Source organism: Cladophialophora immunda (assembly GCF_000835495.1).
Source record: "Cladophialophora immunda strain CBS 83496 unplaced genomic scaffold supercont1.1, whole genome shotgun sequence".
In the NCBI taxonomy this organism is placed as follows: Eukaryota; Fungi; Ascomycota; class Eurotiomycetes; order Chaetothyriales; family Herpotrichiellaceae; genus Cladophialophora; species Cladophialophora immunda.
Window position 1 is genome coordinate 8,092,841 of NW_015622541.1, and position 23,790 is coordinate 8,116,630.

Below are 23,790 nucleotides of genomic sequence, written 5' to 3' on the forward strand. Positions count from 1 at the left end.
ACGTCGGCTGGGGTGACTATCTGGTCAATCGAACCATCAATATCTGTTACCCCTACCTGGAACCCACCTGTGAAAGAATTGCCAAAGCCACGCTTGCAAAGTGGATGGATTTTTGCGCACAATGGGACTCGCGAGGACAAAACGTGGTGAAAACCTGCCAGTGGAAAAAGAACAAACCATACACCATGTACAAGGACGCCCCCAAGCTTGACGATCGTCGGAACATGCCCTATCGAGTGCCAGGCCCTTTGAGGTGTTGCCCACCGCCGTACGAAGGGATGGATGTGGCCAAGTTCTACATGCACAATAGTCTGTGTAGGATGTGGAGGGTCAAAAACGACGGAGAGTACCGCTATTACTCCCAGAATTTCCCATTGTACGGGATCTTTGACGAAGAGTACAACTACGAAAACATGAACATCTGGTCTTACGACGATCGGACACACACTTCCGACCATATCACCCTCCTGGATGAAGACGCGAGGGAAGATCTCAAAACGGATTACTTCCCCTTGACCTTGGAAGAACTAATGAACGAGGAGGACGAGTACAAGAAGAAGCAAAAGCAGCACCACCATCTCTCACCATTTTACTGAGAGGAAGCACGAAGAGGGAACCAAGCTGCCCACAATGTGGTACATTCCGTTGCTTACCCACTGGAAGCGTGGATTGAAAACGGTTGTACTTCGAGGCCCACTGACCCGGACACAAGAGTCGAGGCTATGAAGAATCAGATCGACAACAGCGACATCGAGTGGGATATGTGTTTCCCTACAACCATGTTATCAGGCAAGGGATAAGGGAAGGTCTAAGGTACCCTACTGAGCAAAGTTTGACTGAGGAGTACCCGATCCGGACTATCCATATCTCGATTATACTATTTCTCCACCTCCTCTGGCACTTGTGGTTTTCTAAATTGACATTGATATTTCCCTCCTCTTTCTGAACAATCATCCTGAGTCCCTTTTCGAGTGTCGCTGATGGAGCGTCCATTTGTCTCTGTGTATCATCTCTTTCTGTACTTCATGTTCAAGCAAATAAACAAAGAAAAGTAATGTACAATTCTGACCCGATTGTGAGAGAAGCATATCGCTCAGTGTAGGAGGAAGATAAGTGGTGTTCTCGAGTGTAAATAACCTTGGTGACCTGGATCACGGAAATTTGTGAAACTTGAACCATCCTTCATAGGAGTAACTATCTCTCCAGCTTACCTGCCGATTGCCGCCAGCGCCACGCTTATTATTCCGCCACTGTGGAGGATTCCCCACGCCATGCTGTATGAGAATTGGCCCTCGTACTGGGCTGGGTGTGCATGATCCGACCTCACCTCAACATTCCTGTCTGTCACACTTCTTGACATCCGTTGCCTGAGATGTGGATGTATCCAGCTTTTACCCACGCCGCTTTTGGTGATCGTCAAGCGCCAACTTGTGCTCTGCTTGTATAATTTCCTGGCTGCCGGTCGTGCGCGCCAGAAGTGAAAGGCGTTACGCTGGGTTGTTTGGAAAGGGTCTGCCGCCTGCCCGCCTTTGCGGCCTTTGTTTGACACTAGATACCTGAGCATCGACCGAGTTCGGTGGGGAGGAGTCAGAAAGTTCTGTGGTCAAATCAAACCTGGAAGCAGGAGATTATGTCGGATTCCGTCTGAAGCTGAAGTGCCCTTTGAAATCTTGTTTCAAGTGTTTGGCAGAACAAGCCTCGATAAGCAAAGAGAAGGAAGAGGTGCACCCACGCATCGAATACCTGGAACCGACTTGCCTTCATGCAGCGGAAGCCCTTTTCACCCGCCAAGACCCACTCTGTTTACCCCTGCGCCCACGTCGCTTTTTCAACTTTCAAAATGACTCGAATCCATTCCCTTTCTCTTTCCCTTTCGTGTCACTACCACACTTCCATCAAAGTTCCCATACAAACATCACCATGCCTTTGATGTGGATACCTACTTGTCCGAATGCGCGTTGTGCTAGCCATGGCAATATGTTTACAGGAATCACTCTAACAGAGTCGGCTGTATGTCCAAGGTGTCAAGGTCCGCTGCAGTGGGAACAAGTTCCCGCTCCAAGCCAGCCAATAAAATCTGCAGAATTGCAGATGGGGAATAGAAAACGCGCTCTGAGCGATGTCGGCTTCAACGGCGGCGACGATGCCGTGGCACAGTCTGAGAAGACGAACGTTGGTGCCGGCAGAGAAGACTCGGGAGCAGGTGAACGCTACCTAGGTGGCGATCGACGCGGTCGTCCTGGTGGCCGTGGACCAAATCGCGGGTTTAGAACCCGTAGACGCGGAGGTAACTCCCAGTCTTCTGCGGCGGGTGCTGCTTCTGGGATGCCACCACATGGTGGTAATTCTAGACCAGGGCCCATCAATAAGCACGGCAGCCGCCCTGCTTCAACAAATCAGTAGGAAAGCCCCCCTGGTGCGAGCAGTGCTCCCACTAGAAATCCTGGCGCTGGCAACCCTCGTGATCCAATCACAAACCGCCCCAAGGGTGGAAATGGTGTCTTCGGAAGAGAGCTGAAGCATCAACTGGAGCACGAAGAGATTCTCAACGAGAAGCGTCAGCGGTTTGAGGAAGGGGACGAACTCAAGAAATCAGAGTACGATATCAACTTTGAACACTTGTTCCCAGGCTTGGTGAGTGCTGGCAACAGTTCAAAGAGAGGCAACGAGGGCCAATCTGGTGCAAATGTCGCAGATGATGTACAAAATCCCTTTGACATCCTCGATGCGTTGTTTGACACTGGGTTGGAACAACGGGTGATAGTCAGGAAGACGTGTAAATGAATGACAATGCTGACATACTTGCCGATGAGGACGAGAGTGCCGACTTGATGAAGTTGGTTCTCTGCAAAGCCCTCATAGAACCGGCGGGCGCTTCTACGGAAGACGCGAAGGCCACCTAGACAAAGTATGGATTCTCCAGGAGGCGTTCAGCCAATACACTGCGATCGGGAACGATAATTTCCTGGACCAATTGGCTTCTCACCGCACTGAAGCTGAGACTTGCCTTGGGGAAGACTCACCCTTTGGGTGCAGGGACTAGCAAAAACTCCGTGGGCTGAAGCAAAATACTCTCCTTCTGATATGAGAGTCACTTCGGCAACCCGGCTTTGCTCCGACTGACTCTCTACCTCAGAGGCGAAAAGCCGCTACCGCAGAGACGGTGAACTTCAAACAGCAGATAGAATCTCTCATGGTCCGACCGAGTCTGGAAGACATTCCATCATTGCAAGAATCTGTTACAGCTGCAGCGAATATGTGGACACCGATCCAGCAGAGCTGAGCAATCTGAAAGATGAGCACACACCACTTCTGCTGGCCGTTTTGGATTTCTCCAGCGGTCTAGATCAGGAATTGGTGTCTTTCGAAGAAATCCATCAAGACGTCCGTGTAATGCTTGAGGCTATGGATGATATTGTCGCCAACGCACCCTCCAAGGAATCTCTGGACAGCGGGTTGGGTTTTGGCAAACAAAAGATCCAAGCGCGTGTTGATGTTTTAGCGCAACATGTATGTGGCTTGATGACCGCGTTCAAGCGGATATATGTCAAGGTGCGGGTCATCCCTGCCTTGACCAGTTACATGCAGAAAAAGGTTCTCTTGCAGACATGGGAGGCTGCCCATCTCATGCTTATGGAGATTCTTGTCCTTAAGAGCGACCAGCAGGGAGCTCCCAATAGCACAAGATCTGATGTGGAGGACTTCCCATAGGCGAACGTACTTGGAAATACGTTCGACTACCAAGGGCGAGTGACGACTCGACTTTCTTCGCCCTGATCAACGGGGCTGAGACTGCTTCTCTCACAACGACGACTCCTTGAAAGAGGTGTCAGAGTCGCCATGACCTGACGGGGCTGGCGGCAAAATGCTCGAAATGACCTCATTCAAAGAGGCCATTTCGACAACGGTTGGCGATGGAACCTTACCTCTACGTGGTGCCAGCTATCAACTATGTTGCCCAAACAACATAGGCTAAATAGGATCCTTTTCGAAGAGGCGTCTTCACTTGTCATGCTTCCAGACCTTGAAATCCTGATCAAGGAACGAAATGTGTCGTCATTCTGATTATGCACAAGACATCAACATCAAAGCCGATCAACATCAACCATCAGAAGTCCTCCGAAAGCGCAACCGTCTCATCTTCCAGGTCTCAAACAACTACCTGGGCGAGCTGTATTATTATGCGAGAAGAGTTATTACATGTCTCACGTGGCAGCGATCCTACCAAGATATGTCTTCAACGGTGAGTTCTTCTCGTGAAACAGATACGAAGACTTGTGGGGGTGAGATCCTCCTTGAAAATGATTCAGCGGAAGTTTGCATACCACCCTGGCCTCGCTTGGCTTTCCTCGAATTAATCCTGGCTCAATTGATATGGAAAACAGAATATGGAATCCTACATGAAACAGAAATCAAGGTTCCGTTATATATGGCGCCTCTCGGGCGGAGCTGAGATTCCAGGGTACTGCAGTAATTGGTGGTGGACAGCGTACTATTTACCGAAATTTTGAGTGATCAGACTATACACGTCATTGCTAACAGCAGCCAGCTTCCCAACCGTGTGACCTCTGCCTGATGGACCTGGGTCATTCAAGCCCTGTACTGATCGTACAAGATCCACACCGACTTCGAGCACGGTGCCTCCAACATTCTCTTCCTTCGTGATAAGATCGACCATTGTCTGCGCGACTCTTTCAGCAGGCACCCACGCGTCGGTCTCCTCGTCTATCCAAGCCAGCTTATCTAACGTCCATAGGGGGGTCTTGACACAGCCAGGGGCCACAGCATTGACTCGGATGTTCAATTGTGGCTCCAAGTCAGCCAGGGACCGAGTGAAACCAGACATGGCATGTTTGCTTGCCGCGTACATTGGGGTCGGCATTAGTGCAAGCTGTGCCGCTATCGACGACACTATGACCACCACTCCATGGCCAAGCTTTTGGCGGAGGAAATAGTCAATGGCGAGTTGAGTGGCTCGTATGGGATGTGTGACGTTGATCTCCAGTGTCTGATACGAGGACGAAGCAATTGTGTCCTTTCCGGTGTTGAAATGCCAAAAGTTAGACCAGGGCTGGGTACAGTTAGCACAGGCCAGGGACCGAGTTTGACTCGATGATACGCACAGGCTCAAATACACCAGCTCCCGGGACGACAATATCAAGTCTGCCAAACTCCTTTATGGCGAAGTCAAAACTGTTCTGCAATTGATCCCATTTCGTAACATCGGTTTTGATGAACTTGGCCTGCACTGGACTAGAGCTGGACTGTTTGATCACATCCTCAGCTTCTGGCCGCAATGCTAGGTCGACGACAACAACATTGCTGCCCCCTCCGAGCAGTTTCTTCACGAGTTCCAGGCAGATGCCCGATCCTCCCCCTGTAACGAGTGCTGTTTTTCCCTGCAGGTCTAAAGCCATTCTGTCAGCCTGGTTGGTAACCGCGAGTCGGAAGATTTTTCTGGAAGACTCACGAGCCAGGCATTGCATTTATGAGTCGACGGATGAAGCGGAACCCCTCCCACGGCTGGTGCGAATAGACTTCCTTACCCATACGAATATCCAGCAACGGCCTGAAAATTCACGGCTCCCAGCAGCTCAAGACTAGCTCGGGAAACATCAATCTCGTTGATTGGAGCCTATCTCAGCATAATCACTTTGTTCCACGCCACAATCTAGCCAATCCCTCCAGCACCGAGGCAAAGTGACCCGAGCTGTCCGCTCGCCACAGGTGTCAAATGCATAAGTCTAGACGATTTTAGAAAGAGAGTTTAGTGTAGCTAAAAGATGGGCAGGCCGGCAGAACGGAACGTCGAATGAGTGCGGGGTTAATCCAATTATAATTGAGGATACCGGCGCGAAATGTTTTAGTTTAAGCGTGCAGCAAATCTAGGCAGGCAGTTTTTATCCCCGCCTCACCCCGCCAACACTGTCGAAAGGATCAAAGCACCCTCTGAGATATTTTGCTATAGTGCGGAAGAGGGGAGCTCATTTCCGAGGTTGCAAGGTCTTTTATCTCGTGTACAGGCTAAGAATGGTCCGGTTTATGTGATAGAAAGCTCAATGCTCATGTGATTTGGCAGCAATGTACGAACTCCTTTCAACGGAGTGAGCCACCGCCAGCCCCGGTGCCCAGGTTAGTGCAGTGGTGTATCTTTTTATAGACTGTCTGATGACCTGCCCAATTTGGAACCAGCTCCTCGTTGTCTAAGTGCCTCAGGAAGGGCTTCGAGATGTACATCGGTAGTTGGATGCAATAAAAGATCGACGCTGTCGCTTTGATGGGTGAGAACAAGTCTGAAGACCTCTCTCTGCTTTCTAATTCTGGACAAAGCAATTGATGATAGAATCCTTAGCTTTCTTGTCTGACATTCTGGGGTTCCCTCGGGATCGTTTGCCCTGCAAAGTATTATCTCGTTGAGGTTTTCTCGTTGCCTTCATACGGTATTTTGAGGGGTCCAGCCTTACCGGAAGCGGATGGCCGAACTACCACCTTACAGAGCCTTCGCGTAACAGATCCGATTAGGGTGCGGTGGAGGTTATAACATGGTGAGATAACGTTTACAATGAGTCCAGGTCTGTAACAGGGCAAGGGATGCGTATAGTTTGAGTGAGGTGTCCGGATGAGTGGTGCAGCGGAGTGGCCGCAACACACACTCAATCACTGAGCTGCTTGATGGAAGACAGAGAGAAGATATTGATAAGGCTCGAGGGATTAAGGAACAATGAATGCGGCTCTTTCCGTATTGTCTGTTGAGCGGTTGAAACCGCAATCATCGTAGATCTGACCAATGTTTTAATCCATCTTTGCACTCTCTTGCTGAGGCGCAGCAGGCAAAGGGCCTGCGCAAGCTCTGACTCCAATATGTCAGCTCACCGATTGGTGGCATGGCAGCATTCATTGTTAACAGCCCTGTGGAGGCTCGGGCTTTACATATATTGCTCTACGCGTCGGTGAGCTAGGAATCCCGTGGTGTGAATCCATCCATTTCGGCTTAAGTCATTATCAAAATTGCGGAGATTCAGGGGGCGAAAGGCTGGACCCACCACGTCAAGTCATCCAATAACCCCGATACCTCTAATCACCAATGTAAAGCCCGACGCGGACTGAAATATTCTTTGCTCTCAGACATCCCCGATGGTGTGGATTAGAAGCGGGATTCTCTTTGTAGTCCACGTACCGGTGATTATTTCTCCCAGCATGATCCATCTTGGCGATCACGCGAGTAGCAAGTGCTGAGAGGCCTTTAGGCCTCGATAATAACTCGTCGATAATTCGTCTCATATAGCTGAAAGGAGAAAGATATCATAAGCTGTAGAAGTCACACCCTCGACGCTCATCCAGTCGAGTATCTCACAATCATATCTTCAGCTTTTAGACCATCTCTTGCATATTCATTCTGTAGGCCAAATCTCACGATGAATACAGTACGTACCCTGGATCACCTGCTGGGCAAGTCGACCTCCTGACATATCGCAGATAGGATCAGTGGGGTATGTTACATAGTCCGCTCAGCGAGCTGCAACATTTATTACTCCTACTAGTCCCACTGACGTGCTTTCCAGATATGGATGGCTCGCATTGATAGTTGCGGGGACCGGAGCGTTCTATTTTGCCAAACGATCGATCGACGCAGATCGATCCTCAAAGTTCGAATCTCTGAGGGAGAAAAACAACAGATTCGTCTATTCACGAGAGTACAAAGCACCGAGAAGGGGACATCAAATATCAAAGCCAAAAGCAGAAGCAAAATCCACCGAGGAGCTGGAACAGAACGATTGTCCCTAGCACCTCTGGTTGAAAGTGCCTCGCCACCCAAGTACATTTGATAGAATGTAGTTGCGGATAAGTAAGCAGTCTAAACAGTTTATTTCCATTCTCCCAAGACAGACCGCAGGAAGAAGTAGTATGAATCTCCGCATCTGACAAATGCAGCTGTTGGAAGTGTTTGCAATCTTCCATTACTAGGGAGTGGCTGAGGAAATGGTGAAAATGATGAGGAGTCTTCGGATTGTGGAAATCCCGCAGCGAAGTGAGGAGCCACCAATGGTAGATAAGTGGAGTGATAGGAATGGCAACAGTAGCTGTCTCCACTGGTCACCGACGAGTGGGTTGCGATGCGATGTTGGCCGCTCTATAAATCGCCTCTCACTCCCATTAGCCTTTGATTGGCAAATTTACCTTGTTAACATTCAAACAGAATTTCACGCTCGCTCTCTCAAAATGCTCTCAGATATCCTAAAGTCTACTGGAGCGGGCGCAGTCTTTGGGGTCGCTCTGACAATGTCCCGAGTTTACCACCCTTTGGTCATCATCAATCAGATGCGCCTCACTGATTTCCACATGCTTGAGGTATTTCTAACAGCGTGTGCAGCAAGTGCGTAAGTTTATTGTTGCCCATTTGACCAATGTAAGTAAGTAGCTGACACTTCCAGGATTGTCATGCTGTACTTTGAAAAACGCGGCATTGCAAAACGATGCGTTCGATCCAATTCCTCTCTCAACTGGTTCTCCCCCTACGATGCCAACATTATCGGAGGTGCACTACTCGGAACTGGTATGAGTCTCAGTGGGGCTTGTCCAGGGACAGCCATTGTCCAGCTAGCGCAAGGATTTCCATCTAGCGGACCGACAGCACTTGGCCTTCTTTTAGGAGCTTCGCTTTTCCTCAAATATGGAAAGCTTTTGAAGGTTAAAGAGGACCCTACATGCAAAGCCCTTCAGCCTGGTGCCCAAACGATTGCATCACAGTTGCACATTCCCCCCGCAAGTGTCTATATAACATTCGAAGGCCTGTGCTTTGCTACCATTATCCTGTCGAGCCTGATATTGCCCGGAAGGTCATTCAGCACACTGCCAACTGTGGTTGGCGGTCTTCTTCTAGCAGCCGCTCAAGCATTCTCAATCTATTGTACTGGCAATCCAGTGGGTGTCTCGGCTTCATATGAACACGTGGGGCGATACTTGCTACATGGGCTCGGTATCAAGGAGGTGCCTGAACCTGCAACCTTCCCCAGAGCAATCACTTTCGCCCTGGGAATATTCTTGGGCAGCCTCGTATACACCGGAATGTTGCAACCAGAGACAAAGATCAGCGCACCTGTGGTACCTGCCACTGAAGCACTGTTGGGAGGTGTTTTCATGGGGTTTGGCGCAAGACTAGCTGGTGGTTGTACGTCGGGACATGGCCTTAGCGGTCTTGCGGCATTGTCATTCTCAAGTTTGATCACAGTTGCAGCGATTTTTGGGGCGGGCATCTCGACACAGCTGTGTCTCTCACATTTGCACGTGTAAAATATTAGATCTCATAAGAGGCAGTCAGGGATTTCCATACCACTGAGAGTGTATAAAGCCGGGTGCAGCCACGCGGGCACAAAGTGCATCAACCTGGATATCACCAGGGATTCGTCCAAGAATGGCTCTTGTTTCAGGAAAGGGCCGTTAGAGGCCCCAGGGGGTGACGGTAACCAATTCTCATGGAACTACTGTGATAACATGTCCCGAGAAACTGTTGAAATTGAGCTCCACGATTATTCTTCCTTCACACTTTTCTGCAGAGCGAGGTTGGGCTCCATTGAAATGTTCACAAGTCAAATCCTTCACTGGTCGTACGCAAAACCAACGGCAGATCACTCCTTTCCCTCATAGCACTGGACCGGCATATACACGACCTCCACAATGTGTCCATCTGGATCTTCAAAGTTGCGGCCATACATTCCTGAATCCTTCTCAGCCTTTTCTTGCGCTTCGTTTTTTTTGCAGATATCCACCTTCGCTCCGCTTTCCGCTGCCTTCTCCACCATCTCGTCTACTGCTTCTCTGCTCTCCCGGCTAACGCAAAAGAGCATCTGCGTTGTTTTCTTTGCATCGGCCAATGTCCTGTTTGGGGGAAGGAATGTATTGAAGAAATCATGGCAGAGCAACATGATTTTAATCGGAGATTCATGCGGAGTCGCAAAGTGAGTCGGAATGGGGAGGGAGACCATGGCGGACGTAGAGCTGGAAAAGGTGTGATTTTGAACAAAGCCCAGCGACGTGTAAAACGCAATTGATTGGGAAAGGTCGCTGATCGGAAGGTTGAGGAAAGTGGTCTGCACGTACGGCATGGTGGAGAACAGGTTGCGATAATGGTATGGGCTACACCGAGATAATTGGTCCAGGCGGCGGGCGAAGTCTGTCGTTGCTGGGTTGTCGAGACTGATTGCTTCCAGGGCGAGGATGTGCCCTTCCTTATAGTCGCTGACTCGACCCGGGGTCGGCGCAACCTCATACCGCCGTATTCGCTTTACCGTTGGTCCCTTGCCGACTATATCCAACTCTGCCTGAGGAAGCCTGCGCGTTCGTGACACGTGGGCACCTGACCGTCTCAAGGAGGTGCTGATGCCTGCTGCCGAGGCCCTTAATAGTTTTTGGCTAATCAGATTGAGGGATTGGATCTGTAGCGCAAGGCAGAAATGCGCCCCATTGCGGGGGGTGAAAAGGAGGTTGGAATCGGGGATTTCGGGGATGCTCTCCAGACATTAGACCATCCTCGTCAATCTGATGATTATTGTACTTGTTCTTGGTAGAGATTCGGCTTTCTATTGTATCCACTACTGCACCCCATAGCGTCGAAAGCTCGGTAACCCGGGTAGGTATTCATCTGTTTGCGGGATACCTTCATGTGGTGATATGGTGTGATCTGAAGACAAATCCATCACTCCTAGCTCGGCCTTGTCACATAGAACTACGAAGTCCCCGAGTGAATCAGGTGATGAAAGGATGTCTTGATCACCTCGTACTATAGTCATAACACTATTTACAAGAAGTGTGGTGTTGTAAACATGCTCGTCAACGTCTTATTAGTTAGCGATCACCTCCATGCCTCCAGTTGTGCCTTTTGCACGCTAAATCTACGATTTCTACTGTTAAAATCAACAAAAGATCCTTGATGTCACGATGATTTCTGTCGGACAACCTAAGAATATCGTTATTGTTGGAGGTGTCGCCGGTGGCATGTCGTGTGCTACACGCCTTCGTCGTCTAGACGAGAAAGCAAATATTACCGTTCTTGAAAAGGGCAAGTATATCAGCTATGCGAATTGCGGGATTCCGTACGCTTTGGGAAATGTCATTACGGACAAAACCAAATTACATGTCCAGACGAGCGAGAAGATTGCCAGCTGGTTCAATATTGACGTCAGGACGGAAGTTGAACTCGTAGCAATTGACAGGACAAACAAAGTCATACATGTCAAAAGCGTTGGGGCCAATTGTGGCAAAATGCACTGCGACATCGAAAACATCAGCTATGATAAACTTGTCCTGGCCCTCGGAACTGATCCATTCATACCACCCATCAAGGGCGTTGACTCAGAGCATGTCTTCACGCTTCAAACTATTCCGGATCTGGAGAATATTCAATCATACATTGCAGCACACAAGTGCCAGAACGCGACAGTCATAGGAGGGGGATTCATAGGCCTCGAGGCTGCTGAAAACCTACGGTTGTTGGGCCTGAATGTTACGATCATGGAATACCTACCTCATATCTTCCCACCCGTTGACCGCGACATGGCCCATCCACTACAAAAAGAATTGGAGCGTCACGGGGTTCGCCTCATCTTAAATGCTCGCATCACTGAAATTACAGCCACGGGGTCCGACAAGCCTAGCCAGATATTACTCACTGGGGCCGACCCCGTCACGGCAGATCTCATCATAATGAGTGTGGGAGCGCGCCCGCGAACAGCAATTGTCGAACAGGCGGGCATACAGACAGGAAAATCAGGTGTCATTGTGAATGGCGCCATGCAAACAAGCGACCCTGACATCTATGCAGTGGGGGACATGATCGAAACTCCCCATTTAGTCTCTGGACTTCCGACACGAATCGCCCTTGCGGGCCCTGCAAACCGTCAGGGGCGGCTCGCGGCTGACCACATATGCGGGATGAACGTCAATTATCGCGGCAATGTGGGAACGGCAGTTTGCAAGATATTTGATTTGACTGTCGGTATCGTCGGGCTGTCAGTCGATGCCTTAAGATCCATAGGGCAAGGTGACAAAACAAGGCATCTGACCATCCATCCTTCCCAACACGCTGGATATTATCCAGGGGCTGAGCCCATGGTGTTGAAGGTCGCTTTCGAGGCCGACTCGGGCCGTTTGCTTGGGGCCCAAATCATCGGAAAAGAAGGGATTGACAAAAGAACCGATGTACTCGCCATGGCAATCCGTGCTGGGATGAGCATCGAAGACCTGGAACATGTTGAGCTTGGGTATGCTCCGCCATACGGAGCTGCCAAGGATCCAGTCAACATGGCAGGCTTTGTGGGTGGCAACATACTGAGGGGCATCATGCAACCAGTCTATGCTGAAGACCTCGTCAAGGAAGTCTGTCTCGAAGACTGTGTCGGCCACCGAGAAAGACACCTGCCCAAAAAGTACCAGGTTGTCGATGTCCGCACCCCGGAGGAATTCTACAAGGGCCATTTGATTGGTGCTGTCAACATCCCGCTCGATACTCTTCGAAGATCATTGCTTCTGTTCGATAGAAGCAAGACAATATTGGTTTATTGCCAGGTAGGATACCGTGGATATCTGGCATATCGCATCTTGAAACAAAATGGGTTTGAAGCGGTGAATATGGACGGTGGATTCAAAGCTGTCTGCGTGGGTGGATACGATTTGCTGATCGACCAGGAGAAATAAATAACAGTGTGCTTTGGGGTTGCTGCGATATATCCATCTATAGTTACACCATCTCTTTTAACTGTGAAACTTCATGATGCATCTCAGAATAGCGGGGTACGACTATATTGGTGTACCTCTAAGTGTGAGCTGCATCGAGGAGAATAACTCCGGTTGGAGCCTCAGCTGCCCGCCACAACTTGCCTCATAAGACATGCGTGAGAAGTCAGGTGCCGGAAAAAGAAGACTGCCGAAAGTGGACAGTTTGAATGTATCGGTGCTAGACTTAAGACGGACGAAGGAAGAAAAAGAAGAAGCAGCATAGTCAAAGGTCCGTTTCAAACCCACTGGTACAACTCAGGCCTGGTCTGACAGGTACCATGTTTTCAGATGATAGAGACCCGGAATATACATTTATCAGTGTAGTATCTAATTGACAATCTGCCCTTGAGGGATGTACTTCCACTCTGATATATATGCAGGTGTACCAGGTGAGGAAGCGGTAATGTTTCGCCCGTTGGTCGTGGCATATGCCCCAAGTAATGTCCCTAGGGTCATAATGTCAGTCAGCCTTGTGATGATGGAATCAGTCAATGGACGAAGAGCTCCTGCCTACCCGTAAATCCGAAACTGACATCCGCGCCGGGCGCATATCCGATCGTGATTACATCTGACATCGCATCGATCGGACCGGCTGAGAAGGCAAAGTGTGTCAGGTTAAAGCCTCTGATCTCGAGATAAAGCTTCAATGTGCTCACCGCTGAATCCGATAGCGAGGTGTAATTTGGAAACGATGAATGAACAGGGACAAGCAGTGGCGGCGGGACGGCAAGATAGGATGTAGCAGAGAATCGGAAGTACGGCGCCAAGGGGGGTGGTGAGGATGACGAGCTTGTGTTCGTTAACAGGACGATACCGAGATCGATATGGTGGTTCTGGAGGTGGTCAGAGCCGTTTCCGGAAGCGCAACACGGCCACATGTAGGACCCTACCTGGGTAAGGAAAACAGTGATGCCAGCCTCGTCTCCCTCGGACTCTGGGGAGAACTCCATGTTCACACTGAAGGTAAACAGCGTGTCCGTCTGGCGACGACCGACAAATGTCTGGCCTTCCGGTCCCGCATAGTTGCCATCATAGCCTGTAAGATTGAGCTTCGAAGGGCTTAGTTGGAGGGTGTTCGGGCGTCCTGGTGGTGATATAGTATAGGAGTTATTGATAGGGATGCGCCAGTGGAGGAGATGGATCGGCATACTAGAGTCGGGGGGAAAGGTAAGACGGTCCGCGGCATCTGCAAACGGCCTGATACATGGGAATCAGCAAGCGGGCAAAGTCTCATGTCCCACAAAACATACCCTTCTCCAGAGATGTTGCTGTTTCTGCTGGACATCTGCCATCCACCCATTTCTCCCCGAATGGGCCGCAAAATGGGCCATTCCCCATCATTCCATGTCACGGGGAACAAAACAGTCTCTCGACCCATTGGGTAAGTGGTGTAGTTTGGCCCGGATCGAGTCGACAGGCACGCTCCCCACCAATTACCAACAGAATCCCGGAACAAGTCAGCATGTCCGACCGTCTGAAAATATCGAGTCGTGTTTGCGTTTGTGATGATGGGATTGGCCGGATTAGGACTATACAATCCATCGATTGTCTTGGAGCGGGCGATAGTTTCCAGATGGCTGAGCCCCGTGCCTCCTTCGGCAATCATTAAATAGTACCAACCATCCTTGAAGTATAAATGAGGTCCTTCTGGCGCGAGGCCCCCAGTGCCATTCCAAACATAGCGAACATCGGTTCCCACCTCTCCGTTTGCAAGATTGATAGTTGTCAGAGTTATTCCTGGCGTAACCTGCCAGGGATGTGAGCCGGTAACAATGACTGTACTGTTTTCCGTCCAGACTGGGCACGTGTCATACCCGGTGAAATTGAAATGGATGGGATTTGACCATGAAGAGGAATTGAAAGGATCAGTGGAGCGAAAAATCATATTATCCCATCGCGAAAAGTTGGTCTGCGCTGCATCGTCGAATACTAATGTCGTCATAACAAAGAATGTCCCTTCGTGGTAGCGGATTGAAGAAGCCCAAATGCCACTCGTTGATTTGTTGGTGATGGCTAGGGTCGGCAGCTGGTCTGGTCGATTGAGAGCATTGCTAATGAGTCTCCAACTGACCAGATCCTTGGAAGCATGGATGGGAATGCCTGGGAAGACGCTGAAGCTGCTCGATGCACAGAAGAATGTGTCATCCCATTCACGGACAAAGATGCAGCTTGGATCTGGATAGAAACCGGGAAGAATAGGGTTGGAATACGTAGAGTTCAGCGCAGTGATAAACGGGATGAGAATAGCGACGCTCAAAACCGAGAAGAAAATCCTGGACAGCATCTTACCAACTCTCCATCAACCTCCAGCTTCCAGTAGACCTTGAGGCTTCCACCCATCGATATATTCTGTACTACTTCTAGAGCACGCGGAAGCCCTCCCTGTGAAAGGAATTCTTGGGCTTTGCCCGCCAACCCGCAATCACCGGCTAAAATGGAAGCGGGAGATCGACAGGCTCTGAAAAAGGACAATATGTTCCACGTCATGACTTGCCGGCTAAAAAGGTTCGAGTTCTCCTCATATTCGGTACATCTGCTTCCGAATCCCACTTTCAGTCCTGCTTGTATGGTATCCGGCGAGCCGGGAATTGTTACTTGAGAAGAAGCGATCAGAGAGGGAAGAGAGAAGCGACGGGAGGAGCAAACTGGTGGACTGAGGGGACAGGAGTGGGAAAAGCATCTGAGCTCTCGACTAAAATAAATGCAAAATAAATATCATTGCCGCATTGTATTCGTGACCATCCAATTTCTTCAAGAAGATTAAGTCGTCCACAATGCCTAACTAGTATGGCCTGATAATATGATATTGAACCTATCAATGGAGCAAGCTGGTGCCTCTATCAGATTACGATCAGAAGAACATCGGCATGAATCCCTCTGCTCGCACATTCCAGTCGTTGGGGAACTTCATTCCCACGTCATCCTTCCAGCCGCCGGCCATCATTGCCACAGCCATCAGCAACGATGTACTTCCTGGGAAGTAGGGAGTTGGAACCCTCGATCCGCCAACCGGCATCCCTACGTCGTCAAACTGGAAGTTGGGATGGACAAGGAAGTCAATAGCCCGATCAAAGTCGCCCAGATGGGCCGCTGTCATCGCAACCATTGGGAAATCCCAGCCAAAAGAATCCGACCAGTTCCAAGTCTCGTAGATCTTGTTCATGGTATTGTTCATAATTGTTAAGTTGAAGTCGGAGGGAGGCGAAATGAATCCATAGACCATAGCCATACTGGGGTGATCCGATGTCAGATTTGAGTTGTTCCACATGTCGGCCACGCCAGAGTATATCACATAAGTATCATCCTCCACGGGCATGGGTGGAAGGCTCTTTGCAACAGAAGTCCAAGCGTCCGGGACAGTCTTGTGTTGACGGATTTTCCATTCTGTCGCAATGGATAGTCCCCACTGCCAATAGGCAAGTTCAAACGTAGGATTGAAAGTTGAATTCGGGTTTGTATTCTCAGACACTGGATAGATGGGCGGGCCTAGTTGTAAAACATTCAACGACTGGTTATGGAAAGCATAGGATGCCATGAAATCCGCTGATGCTGTAAGCACTTCATCCCACTTTTGAAGTGTGGCATTGCTCGGAGATCTCTGATATTCTGCTTCTGCGAAGTATAAGGGATGCGGTTGTTGCCAGATTAGCAGAGAATTAATCTCTCCAGGAGCTGACCGACCAGATGGGTCTGACATTTTCCCCCACCGAGCGCCCTTGTAGCCCATATCTCCGGCTCTTTGATATGACGTGGGTAGAAATCGTCTGTACACGGAGTCGTGCCGCTCCAGAAGATCTTGCTTCCCCCAAAGGCCAAAGTGGAGGGAATGCCAAATCACCATCTCCATGTGGAATTTGCCGTACCAACCATTATTTGTCAGACCTGACTCTTGTGGGGGATCTCTGCCAGCTTCATTGATTGTCACAAGGTACTGGGACAATATGATGCGGCGCTGGAGTTCTTTGGCTTTGGGGTGGCGGTCTGTTGGGAGGGAAATAAAGGCGCCGCGTTCCCAATACGAGTTCCACCAGGCACGAGAAGAATTGAATATGGTCGTAGCCGAAGAGTTCGTGGTTTCTGGAGAGAGGCCAAATCTCGCCGCGAACGACAGCTGATCTCCGAATTTCGGCGAGAGTAAATATCGATGGGTTGACGGTTCTGGACCTGTGATGGTAGCGTTGCCTTGCCAGTCAAGTGAGGTGAAGTATGTAGTTGAATCCAGATCATGCCGAATAGTTGCAGCTTGCTTCTCGGCCTGCAACTTTGTTGTATGATTCGTGGTCGCATTGAAGATTCCAACAAACGGTGCATCGAACTTGTTTTGTCCGCTAGCATATGGGTAATCGAGAAACACCCCAAGCCCGCCGCTTTCTATCAAGTCCGAGTTGATCCGGACACCAACAGTGTCATTTTCTGGATCCACAGCTGTCTGAACCGTGACTTTCGATGCATTCAAGGTGAATTCCGAATGAAGGATACCCGAATACAGGTCCAAGTACTGAACTTTGTCTTTCAAGTCTCCCTCAGACACATCTTGCCCCCCAAAGTGCAAACCGATCCGGACCAGGTTAATTCTATGAGGGTTCGCGATGAGCCACTGTGAGATGTCGACCTCTGCCGGGTTTGGCTGATCATATGTGACCAAGCGACCATGAGTCCACCATTGTAAACCAGTAAAGTCAGAAACTGAAGTCTGTCCTGTCGTCGTAGGAAGGGAGGAATTGTGCCATCCCCAACTGGAAAGCGTGTTAAACGGTAAGAATGTTTGGAGGCCAGTCACATCCGCCGAGAAGACAAAGTTGCCGTTGCCAACTTGCATTGGCGTTTGTGCACTGGCATTGCGCCTTGGATTAAATTGAGCTACCACTGCTTCCCGCTCAATGCTGACGCAACTAGCTAGCAGAGGGAGCGACAGCAGAAGAAAGACGAAGTTGGAAGTGGACTGGCCTTGAATGCTTCCCATCTTCATGCAGGCCGTTCTAGGGTCTCGGGACTCAGAATGCTTCGATGATGTTGCGCCTTTTCACGTTGTATCCCTGGAGAGAATGTGATGTATGCGTCACGGTCTCACCTTAGTCTTTGGATTAAGGCTCTATAATGATGGGAATATAGTATAAGAGCCAGAGGTAACGTAAGTTCGTTCACCGGTGGCTGATATCCCGAACCCTGAGTCCTGATTTGGGAAGTGAGCGGTCTGTGCGGAGTTTCACCAGAACATCCACCGGTAAGGACTCCATTCAGCCGAATTCGCACCTCTTAGCTTCATCAATGCGCTGGGCCAATTCGGTCTTGCAGATTACCGACCAATGCAGTGAGAACATGCCAAAGATTTTGTCAGACTGGAAGTCGAGAAGAAGAAAATATAAAGTAGAGTAAAAGAAATGCGCTGATTGTGAGGAAACAGCTGTTGGTTAGCTTTCCTGGGTAACTCCAGGGGAAAAGATCTCACTACCCCCTTTCGCCAAGTTGTCGAGTCTTGGGTCATGATACCACGGGCACTTATCGGAACCAAAAACAAAATAAGTTTCTTCCCTGGGGCGATCGCCTTGAGGACCGGGGTCTCAGCAGAGAGCTGAGGTATTCAACAGCACCGAGAGCATATAACTAGGGCTCACATCTTCGAGCCTTTTTGCTTGGATCTCCACCCGCTGCGCATGCTGCCCCCATCAATCTCTATCACATTACCCGTGATATGGTTAGACCCGCGGCTAGAAAGATATAGCACCAGGCCAGCGAAATCTTCTGGGGTTCCAATTCGTCCGGTGGGCTGTGTACTCAGAAAGAATCCAAGGCTCTTTTGAATGCCGAAGTTCGACATCCTGGAGGGGAACAGTCCACTGAACATCGCTTGGAGTTAGTTCTTTCAAAAGTGCATATCAATCCTTGAAATTGACTTACGGGCAGATACAGTTGACCAAGATATTCTTCGGAGCGAATTGCGACGCCTGTTGCCGGGACAGATGAATGCAAGCTGCTTTTGAAGGACCATCTGCAAAACGTAAGTCTTCACCTGCCGGTAATGGTAGTATAAAAGGAGGGAGGCATACAGCTATAAGCTCCACTTCCAGCAACTGACAAACCGCCTTCTCCAGTGGCAGTAGGGTCACCTGTTGAGAGACCAGCAATAGATGCTAAGTTGATGACCCGGGAAGGCTGGTTTTCTGAGGCGCTCTTTTGAAGTAGGGGTACAAGCCTGTTCCGGTTTCAGCAGAGGGGTTCTAGATGTTCGTGAAATCGATCGTACGATATGGTCAAGTAGAAGATCGCCTTCACGTTTAATGCCATGATTTTGTCCCAGCCGTGTTCGGGAAAGTCATCGGGCGGCGCTCCCCTGTTTCATTGTATAAGTATGTATCTTCTGCGACTCACTGTGCCTAAAGCAGCCGGTGGGATGGATCATACCAAGTAGCGCCGGAGTTATTGATCAAGACTGTCAAGACATCCGTCCGTTTCTCGACTTCTGCTGCCAAATGGTCGCAACCAGCCTTATCCTTGAGATCGGCGACAATATACTCGCATTTTCCGGGACCAAGGCTGTTTAACCTTGCAGTGCACTGTGAATTGGAGTCTCAGTTAAGAATTCCGTACCAAACCGGAGAGAGTTCTAGCGCACTCGTTTTAGCTCAGACTCCTTTCGACTAGCGATGAAGACTTTGGCGCCGTTCTGCACAAATGCTTGCGCCGCGATTTCACCAAGACCAGATGCTCCCCCAGTGATCAACGCAACATGGTGGTCGAATTTGAAGAGGTTTTGTGCTCGAAGATCTGCTTGCAACTCCATGGTGGCGGACTGTACGTGTGCCACGTTGGTATGTTTGCCGTGATGCTACCGCAAGTCCCCCAGAGTGATCAGACTTGAATACGAACAGCCAAAATAGCGTTTACAAAGTTTTTTTCAACACTGGCGTCGAGATCCAGGTGCTCGAAGGGAAATGGTGCTTACTTTGATATATAAAGAAGACTTATCCCGAGGAGGGATGTCGGTAATCATCAGGCACGCGGCCGCGGAGCCAACCTCGGCCCCAATTTTTAGAGGATCCAAGGATAACTCTCCTGGTTATAGAGCTCCATTGCCGAGGCTAGTCTACAAGCTTTGGAACTTTGTACGTACTAAATATCGTTCCCGGACCTCAATATCCTACTATTCAGATCATCGTGGCATCCCATACGGTGGAGCCTGAGACAAGATGGTGATACCAGCATTACAGCCGCGTAACCATTTACCAACACCTCGCATGCATCACCCACCAGGACAAACGAAGCCCCGCCATAAGTCCTGGATAGGACACAATGCAAAGGTTCCATTGCTGGATAAAGGACTAACAACCGACCACGTTGAACATGCGCTCCGGTATATGGTTCCGCTTCCGTCTGCCTCTGTACCGTCAAGAGGTGGGCTGAGTTGCTACATCACACTCCCAGAAATCAGTTGGCTTTATAAAAAGCGCCGACGTTATATACGTCAAGCCTCACCTCGAAGGCGAGCGGAAGTAAAATCATTCGGTAAAGGGCTTCTTCAACCGACAATACCTCGTCAAGAGGCTCCAGAAACGCTTGGAGATGACCCCAATCGCGCACATGGATGCCCAGAAGCACAAGAGTCAAGTCACTGTAGTAAGCTTGCCGTATTTGATAGAGGCAACAATCATTATGCCGTAAACAGACTCCGTGAAGCATATAGCGCTGCATGCTTGGGACATACCAGCGTACAGCGGAGATTGTTTGAAATGCTTTTGAGATCTCAAACCCTTTCTCCCTCGGATATCAGCGAGATACCAATAAGGGATGGGAAGTAATATTGCTGGAATGCTGTCGAACAAAAGTTGCCACCCCAGGACAGAAGCAAGCCTGTCCTGCACGGGATTGACTTTGCAGAGATCTTCCGAAATATCAACGTGTCTGGCCAACGAAGGGTCTTCTCGCGGATAATTTTGGGTGCAAATAATAGACTCGAAGAAACAAACCCTAGGCGCAGCGTAGAGGGATTCCCCTACATCAGGTACGACGGCCATTACAATAGCGAGAGTGACAACATATAACCGTGGCCACGCACATTGGATGAGGTGCTTGGATTTGAACGATATGGATGCTTCATTGCCAGGGTCCTGTATATCGGAAATCGGTGAAAGAAAGGGTCTGTCTTCACTGGATTTCCTATGGCTGCCTACAACATGGCGTGCCACATGCGAGCGTAGACCTTCTAAAAGATAGCTGGAACGCGTCTGTGAAAAATGTAGAGCGCAACTAGGGAATGGAATAAGTTTAAAGTGATGAGAAGCGTTCCGGGGCAACTGCTAAGCTCCATCGTTGAGTGTATAGCCAATGAAGCACCTCGAACGCAAGATGTGACCTTCTCCACTGTGGATAGAGAGACAAGTGTAACAAAAGGGAGACTGCGCTACTGAGGAAAAGCCCCCGCAACCCCAAAATTCACGAGCCATCTCGAGTTGTGCTCCCACTATTGGAATACACCTTGCGGCTGCAAGTTCGTGGAACGGTGGGGTAAGAGGCGGGGTATTTAAGGCGCAACAGCGGGCATTTTCCGGGTATTTGCGGCAGTTAATGACATAGACGTGCGTTGTAGTCATCGCCCGGGAATGCGGCTGCTAAGCACAAAAGTCAGGTTACTTTCCAAGGGACAGGCAATCTGTACGTGTCCTTGAATGCCCTGGGATAACCCCTTTCGCAACGCACACCATCCACCAAGTTCCGAACGAGACAGATTTTCCGCCATGATCAAGCACCCTCTAGTGCCACCAGAAATCTCGGTCATCACAGGACTTGGATACGGTTGTGTCCTACTTTTGCTTACTGTCATAGGTAAGTTACCAGGGAGTAGTACCCAGTATCAGCCGACATCGAGTGCTTAAGGATTCTACAGGGATCTGTTGGACTTACCGTAACAAGGGTTTCTGGACATCACCTTCCGCCAATGCGAAATGGATCGCCAGTCCAAAGGGGAAGCCATTCACAGGAAACCTTGACGAGCTCAAAACAAATGGCGCCGCTAGCTGTCAAGCCTGGTACTCTCTTTACAAACGGTATGGACCTGCTTACGAAATGACGGTTCCATTCTTTCGTATGCATATCATCAACCATCCCACGTACCTTGAACACATCCAAAAACACAATAGCAGGAACTACATACGCGGCAGGTTCGCTCGAAATATGTTTGGGCCACTTCATAGAAGTGGTATTTTCGTTGCAGACGGCTTGGAGTGGCAGACCCAACGTAAAGCAGCCTCGCGTGCATTCAGCAAGCGCAACTTCGAGACCCATATCACGAAATCTGTTCATTACTGGCTCGATATTCTTCTACGTCTACTCTCCAACCTTGCCAGGGAAGAAATTGAGTTCAACTTTCAAGAACTTATGGGGCGTCTTATGTTCTGCCTTTTTCTTCGAATCGCCTTCCACGAAGAAAAGCTTGCCTTCGATATTATGTCGGACGACCCAAAGTGCCTGGAATCGAAGCCAGATTATGTCGAAGCATTCGATCAAGCTACTCATTGTAAGTCGCCGTCCTTTATCTCTCCTTACGCGCTCTCTACAGTAGCTCACCTGCTTATATTATAGTATTCGATCGAAGAAGACGTGATCCTTTATGGAGGATAACCGAGAAACTCTCTGGCGAAGACGTTATTACGAAGAAAGCCGTGAATCTCTTTTACAAACAGATTGATTTTCTGATCGACAAGCGTCTCGATCTCATGAAAAATGGCTATAAACCTGATCCTGAGAATGGCGTTGACCTTTTGGACCTATTCTTACAGTCGACAACTGAGAAATACACCCTCGGTGGAATGGTGTTCTCATTTCTGTCAGCCGGCCGTGAGTCGTACCTTTACAGACTTTCAACCATCGAGAATCTAATAGGATTATAGGGGACACAACGACATACAATATCTCATGGTTCATGAAGGAGATTCACCACAAACAAAACCAACATCTATATGCTCTGAATAAGATTCGCGCTGAAGCCGAAGACCTTGGCTTCACTAGTGGTTATCTAAACTACACAGATGCTCCGGTGAGTCGAGAGTCCAGAGCTAGATTTGACCATCAAGACTGCTATACTGACCCTGCGCTACATAGAGACTACGATTTACCAATGCTATGTGGGACGAGTGCACTCGACTTAACACTGTGTCTCCGGCAGGTCAGTTGGAGGCGGCTGAGGACGACATTCTCCCTGCGGTGCCTGAACTAAATATGCCTCCTCGTCGCATCAAAAAGTATGATTTGTTCTCCTTCCCTGCCTGTTGCTGAGTGGTTATTGATTCATCTTGCACAGAGGTGATGTTGTTAGTTATCAAAACTATGTGATGGCCCGTATGCCAGAAATTTGGGGAGAGGATGCTGCAGTCTTCAACCCATACCGATGGCTGAAAGAGAACGGAGAGAGCATCTCTTACAGTCCATTTAGTAAGCACAGGAACTTCTGAGAACGACGAACCTTTCCATTTGCTGACCCTGCCATTCATAGAATACCATGCTTGGAATGCCGGGCCGCGCAGCTGTCTCGGACGTCCACTCGCCACGTACGAGGGTATCACCATTACAGTTGCGATCCTCCAGCGCTTCGATATCATTCTGTCAGATGACAGCAGGACGTATGAGCCACTTGCTGCCATGAACATGGTATGATTCTTCTTTTCTTCCGCTAGTGAGGATGTAGATGCATCTAACAGCGGCTTCTTAATAGGGTATTCAAGGGGGGCTTCCCATGCGAGTGAGGGAAAGAAAGGGTTCTGAACCTTGGAAGCCTATCGCCGCGGAAGTAGCTCTGCAGCTTGGCCCCCACAGACAGACCACTCTGATCAGTCACAAATTTGGAAGACGTGCTGAGAGTTCTAACGGATAGGGAATTGATGGATTCCAGTACGACGGACTATCTAAAGTGGTTGAGATTCTGCGAGAGGAACTAGTTTGTCCAATGCAGGACGCGATAAAGATGCATATAATATAATTCAATGACGCGTATTTGTTCTTTGAGCTAACAACCTAAGATGCGAGTAT

The 23,790-nt window shown here is 49.4% G+C and overlaps 5 protein-coding genes across 5 annotated transcripts; 3 read left to right on the forward strand and 2 right to left on the reverse strand.

The window, feature by feature from the left end:
* Positions 1-1,977: 1,977 nt before the first annotated feature.
* On the forward strand, positions 1,978-3,711 carry PV07_02380 (uncharacterized protein; the record flags this gene model as incomplete). Its single annotated transcript, XM_016388984.1, has 2 exons — positions 1,978-2,203; positions 3,137-3,711. 2 exons carry the CDS (start codon positions 1,978-1,980, stop codon positions 3,709-3,711), a joined length of 801 nt encoding a protein of 266 aa, XP_016255912.1.
* Positions 3,712-4,492: 781 nt separating this feature from the next.
* On the reverse strand, positions 4,493-5,417 carry PV07_02381 (uncharacterized protein; the record flags this gene model as incomplete). Its single annotated transcript, XM_016388985.1, has 2 exons — positions 4,493-5,071; positions 5,124-5,417. The coding sequence occupies 2 exons, from the start codon at positions 5,415-5,417 to the stop codon at positions 4,493-4,495; spliced, it is 873 nt and encodes a 290-aa protein (XP_016255913.1).
* A 2,771-nt stretch (positions 5,418-8,188) lies between these two features.
* Positions 8,189-9,385, forward strand: PV07_02382 (uncharacterized protein). The gene is made up of 2 exons (XM_016388986.1): positions 8,189-8,378; positions 8,433-9,385. The coding sequence occupies exons 1-2, from the start codon at positions 8,221-8,223 to the stop codon at positions 9,289-9,291; spliced, it is 1,017 nt and encodes a 338-aa protein (XP_016255914.1). The 5' UTR covers positions 8,189-8,220; the 3' UTR covers positions 9,292-9,385.
* Positions 9,386-9,409: 24 nt separating this feature from the next.
* On the reverse strand, positions 9,410-10,241 carry PV07_02383 (uncharacterized protein). The gene has a single exon (XM_016388987.1). It carries the CDS (start codon positions 10,101-10,103, stop codon positions 9,627-9,629), a length of 477 nt encoding a protein of 158 aa, XP_016255915.1. The 5' UTR covers positions 10,104-10,241; the 3' UTR covers positions 9,410-9,626.
* A 607-nt stretch (positions 10,242-10,848) lies between these two features.
* PV07_02384 (uncharacterized protein) lies at positions 10,849-12,759 on the forward strand. The gene has a single exon (XM_016388988.1). It carries the CDS (start codon positions 10,936-10,938, stop codon positions 12,688-12,690), a length of 1,755 nt encoding a protein of 584 aa, XP_016255916.1. The 5' UTR covers positions 10,849-10,935; the 3' UTR covers positions 12,691-12,759.
* The last annotated feature ends 11,031 nt before the right edge of the window (positions 12,760-23,790 follow it).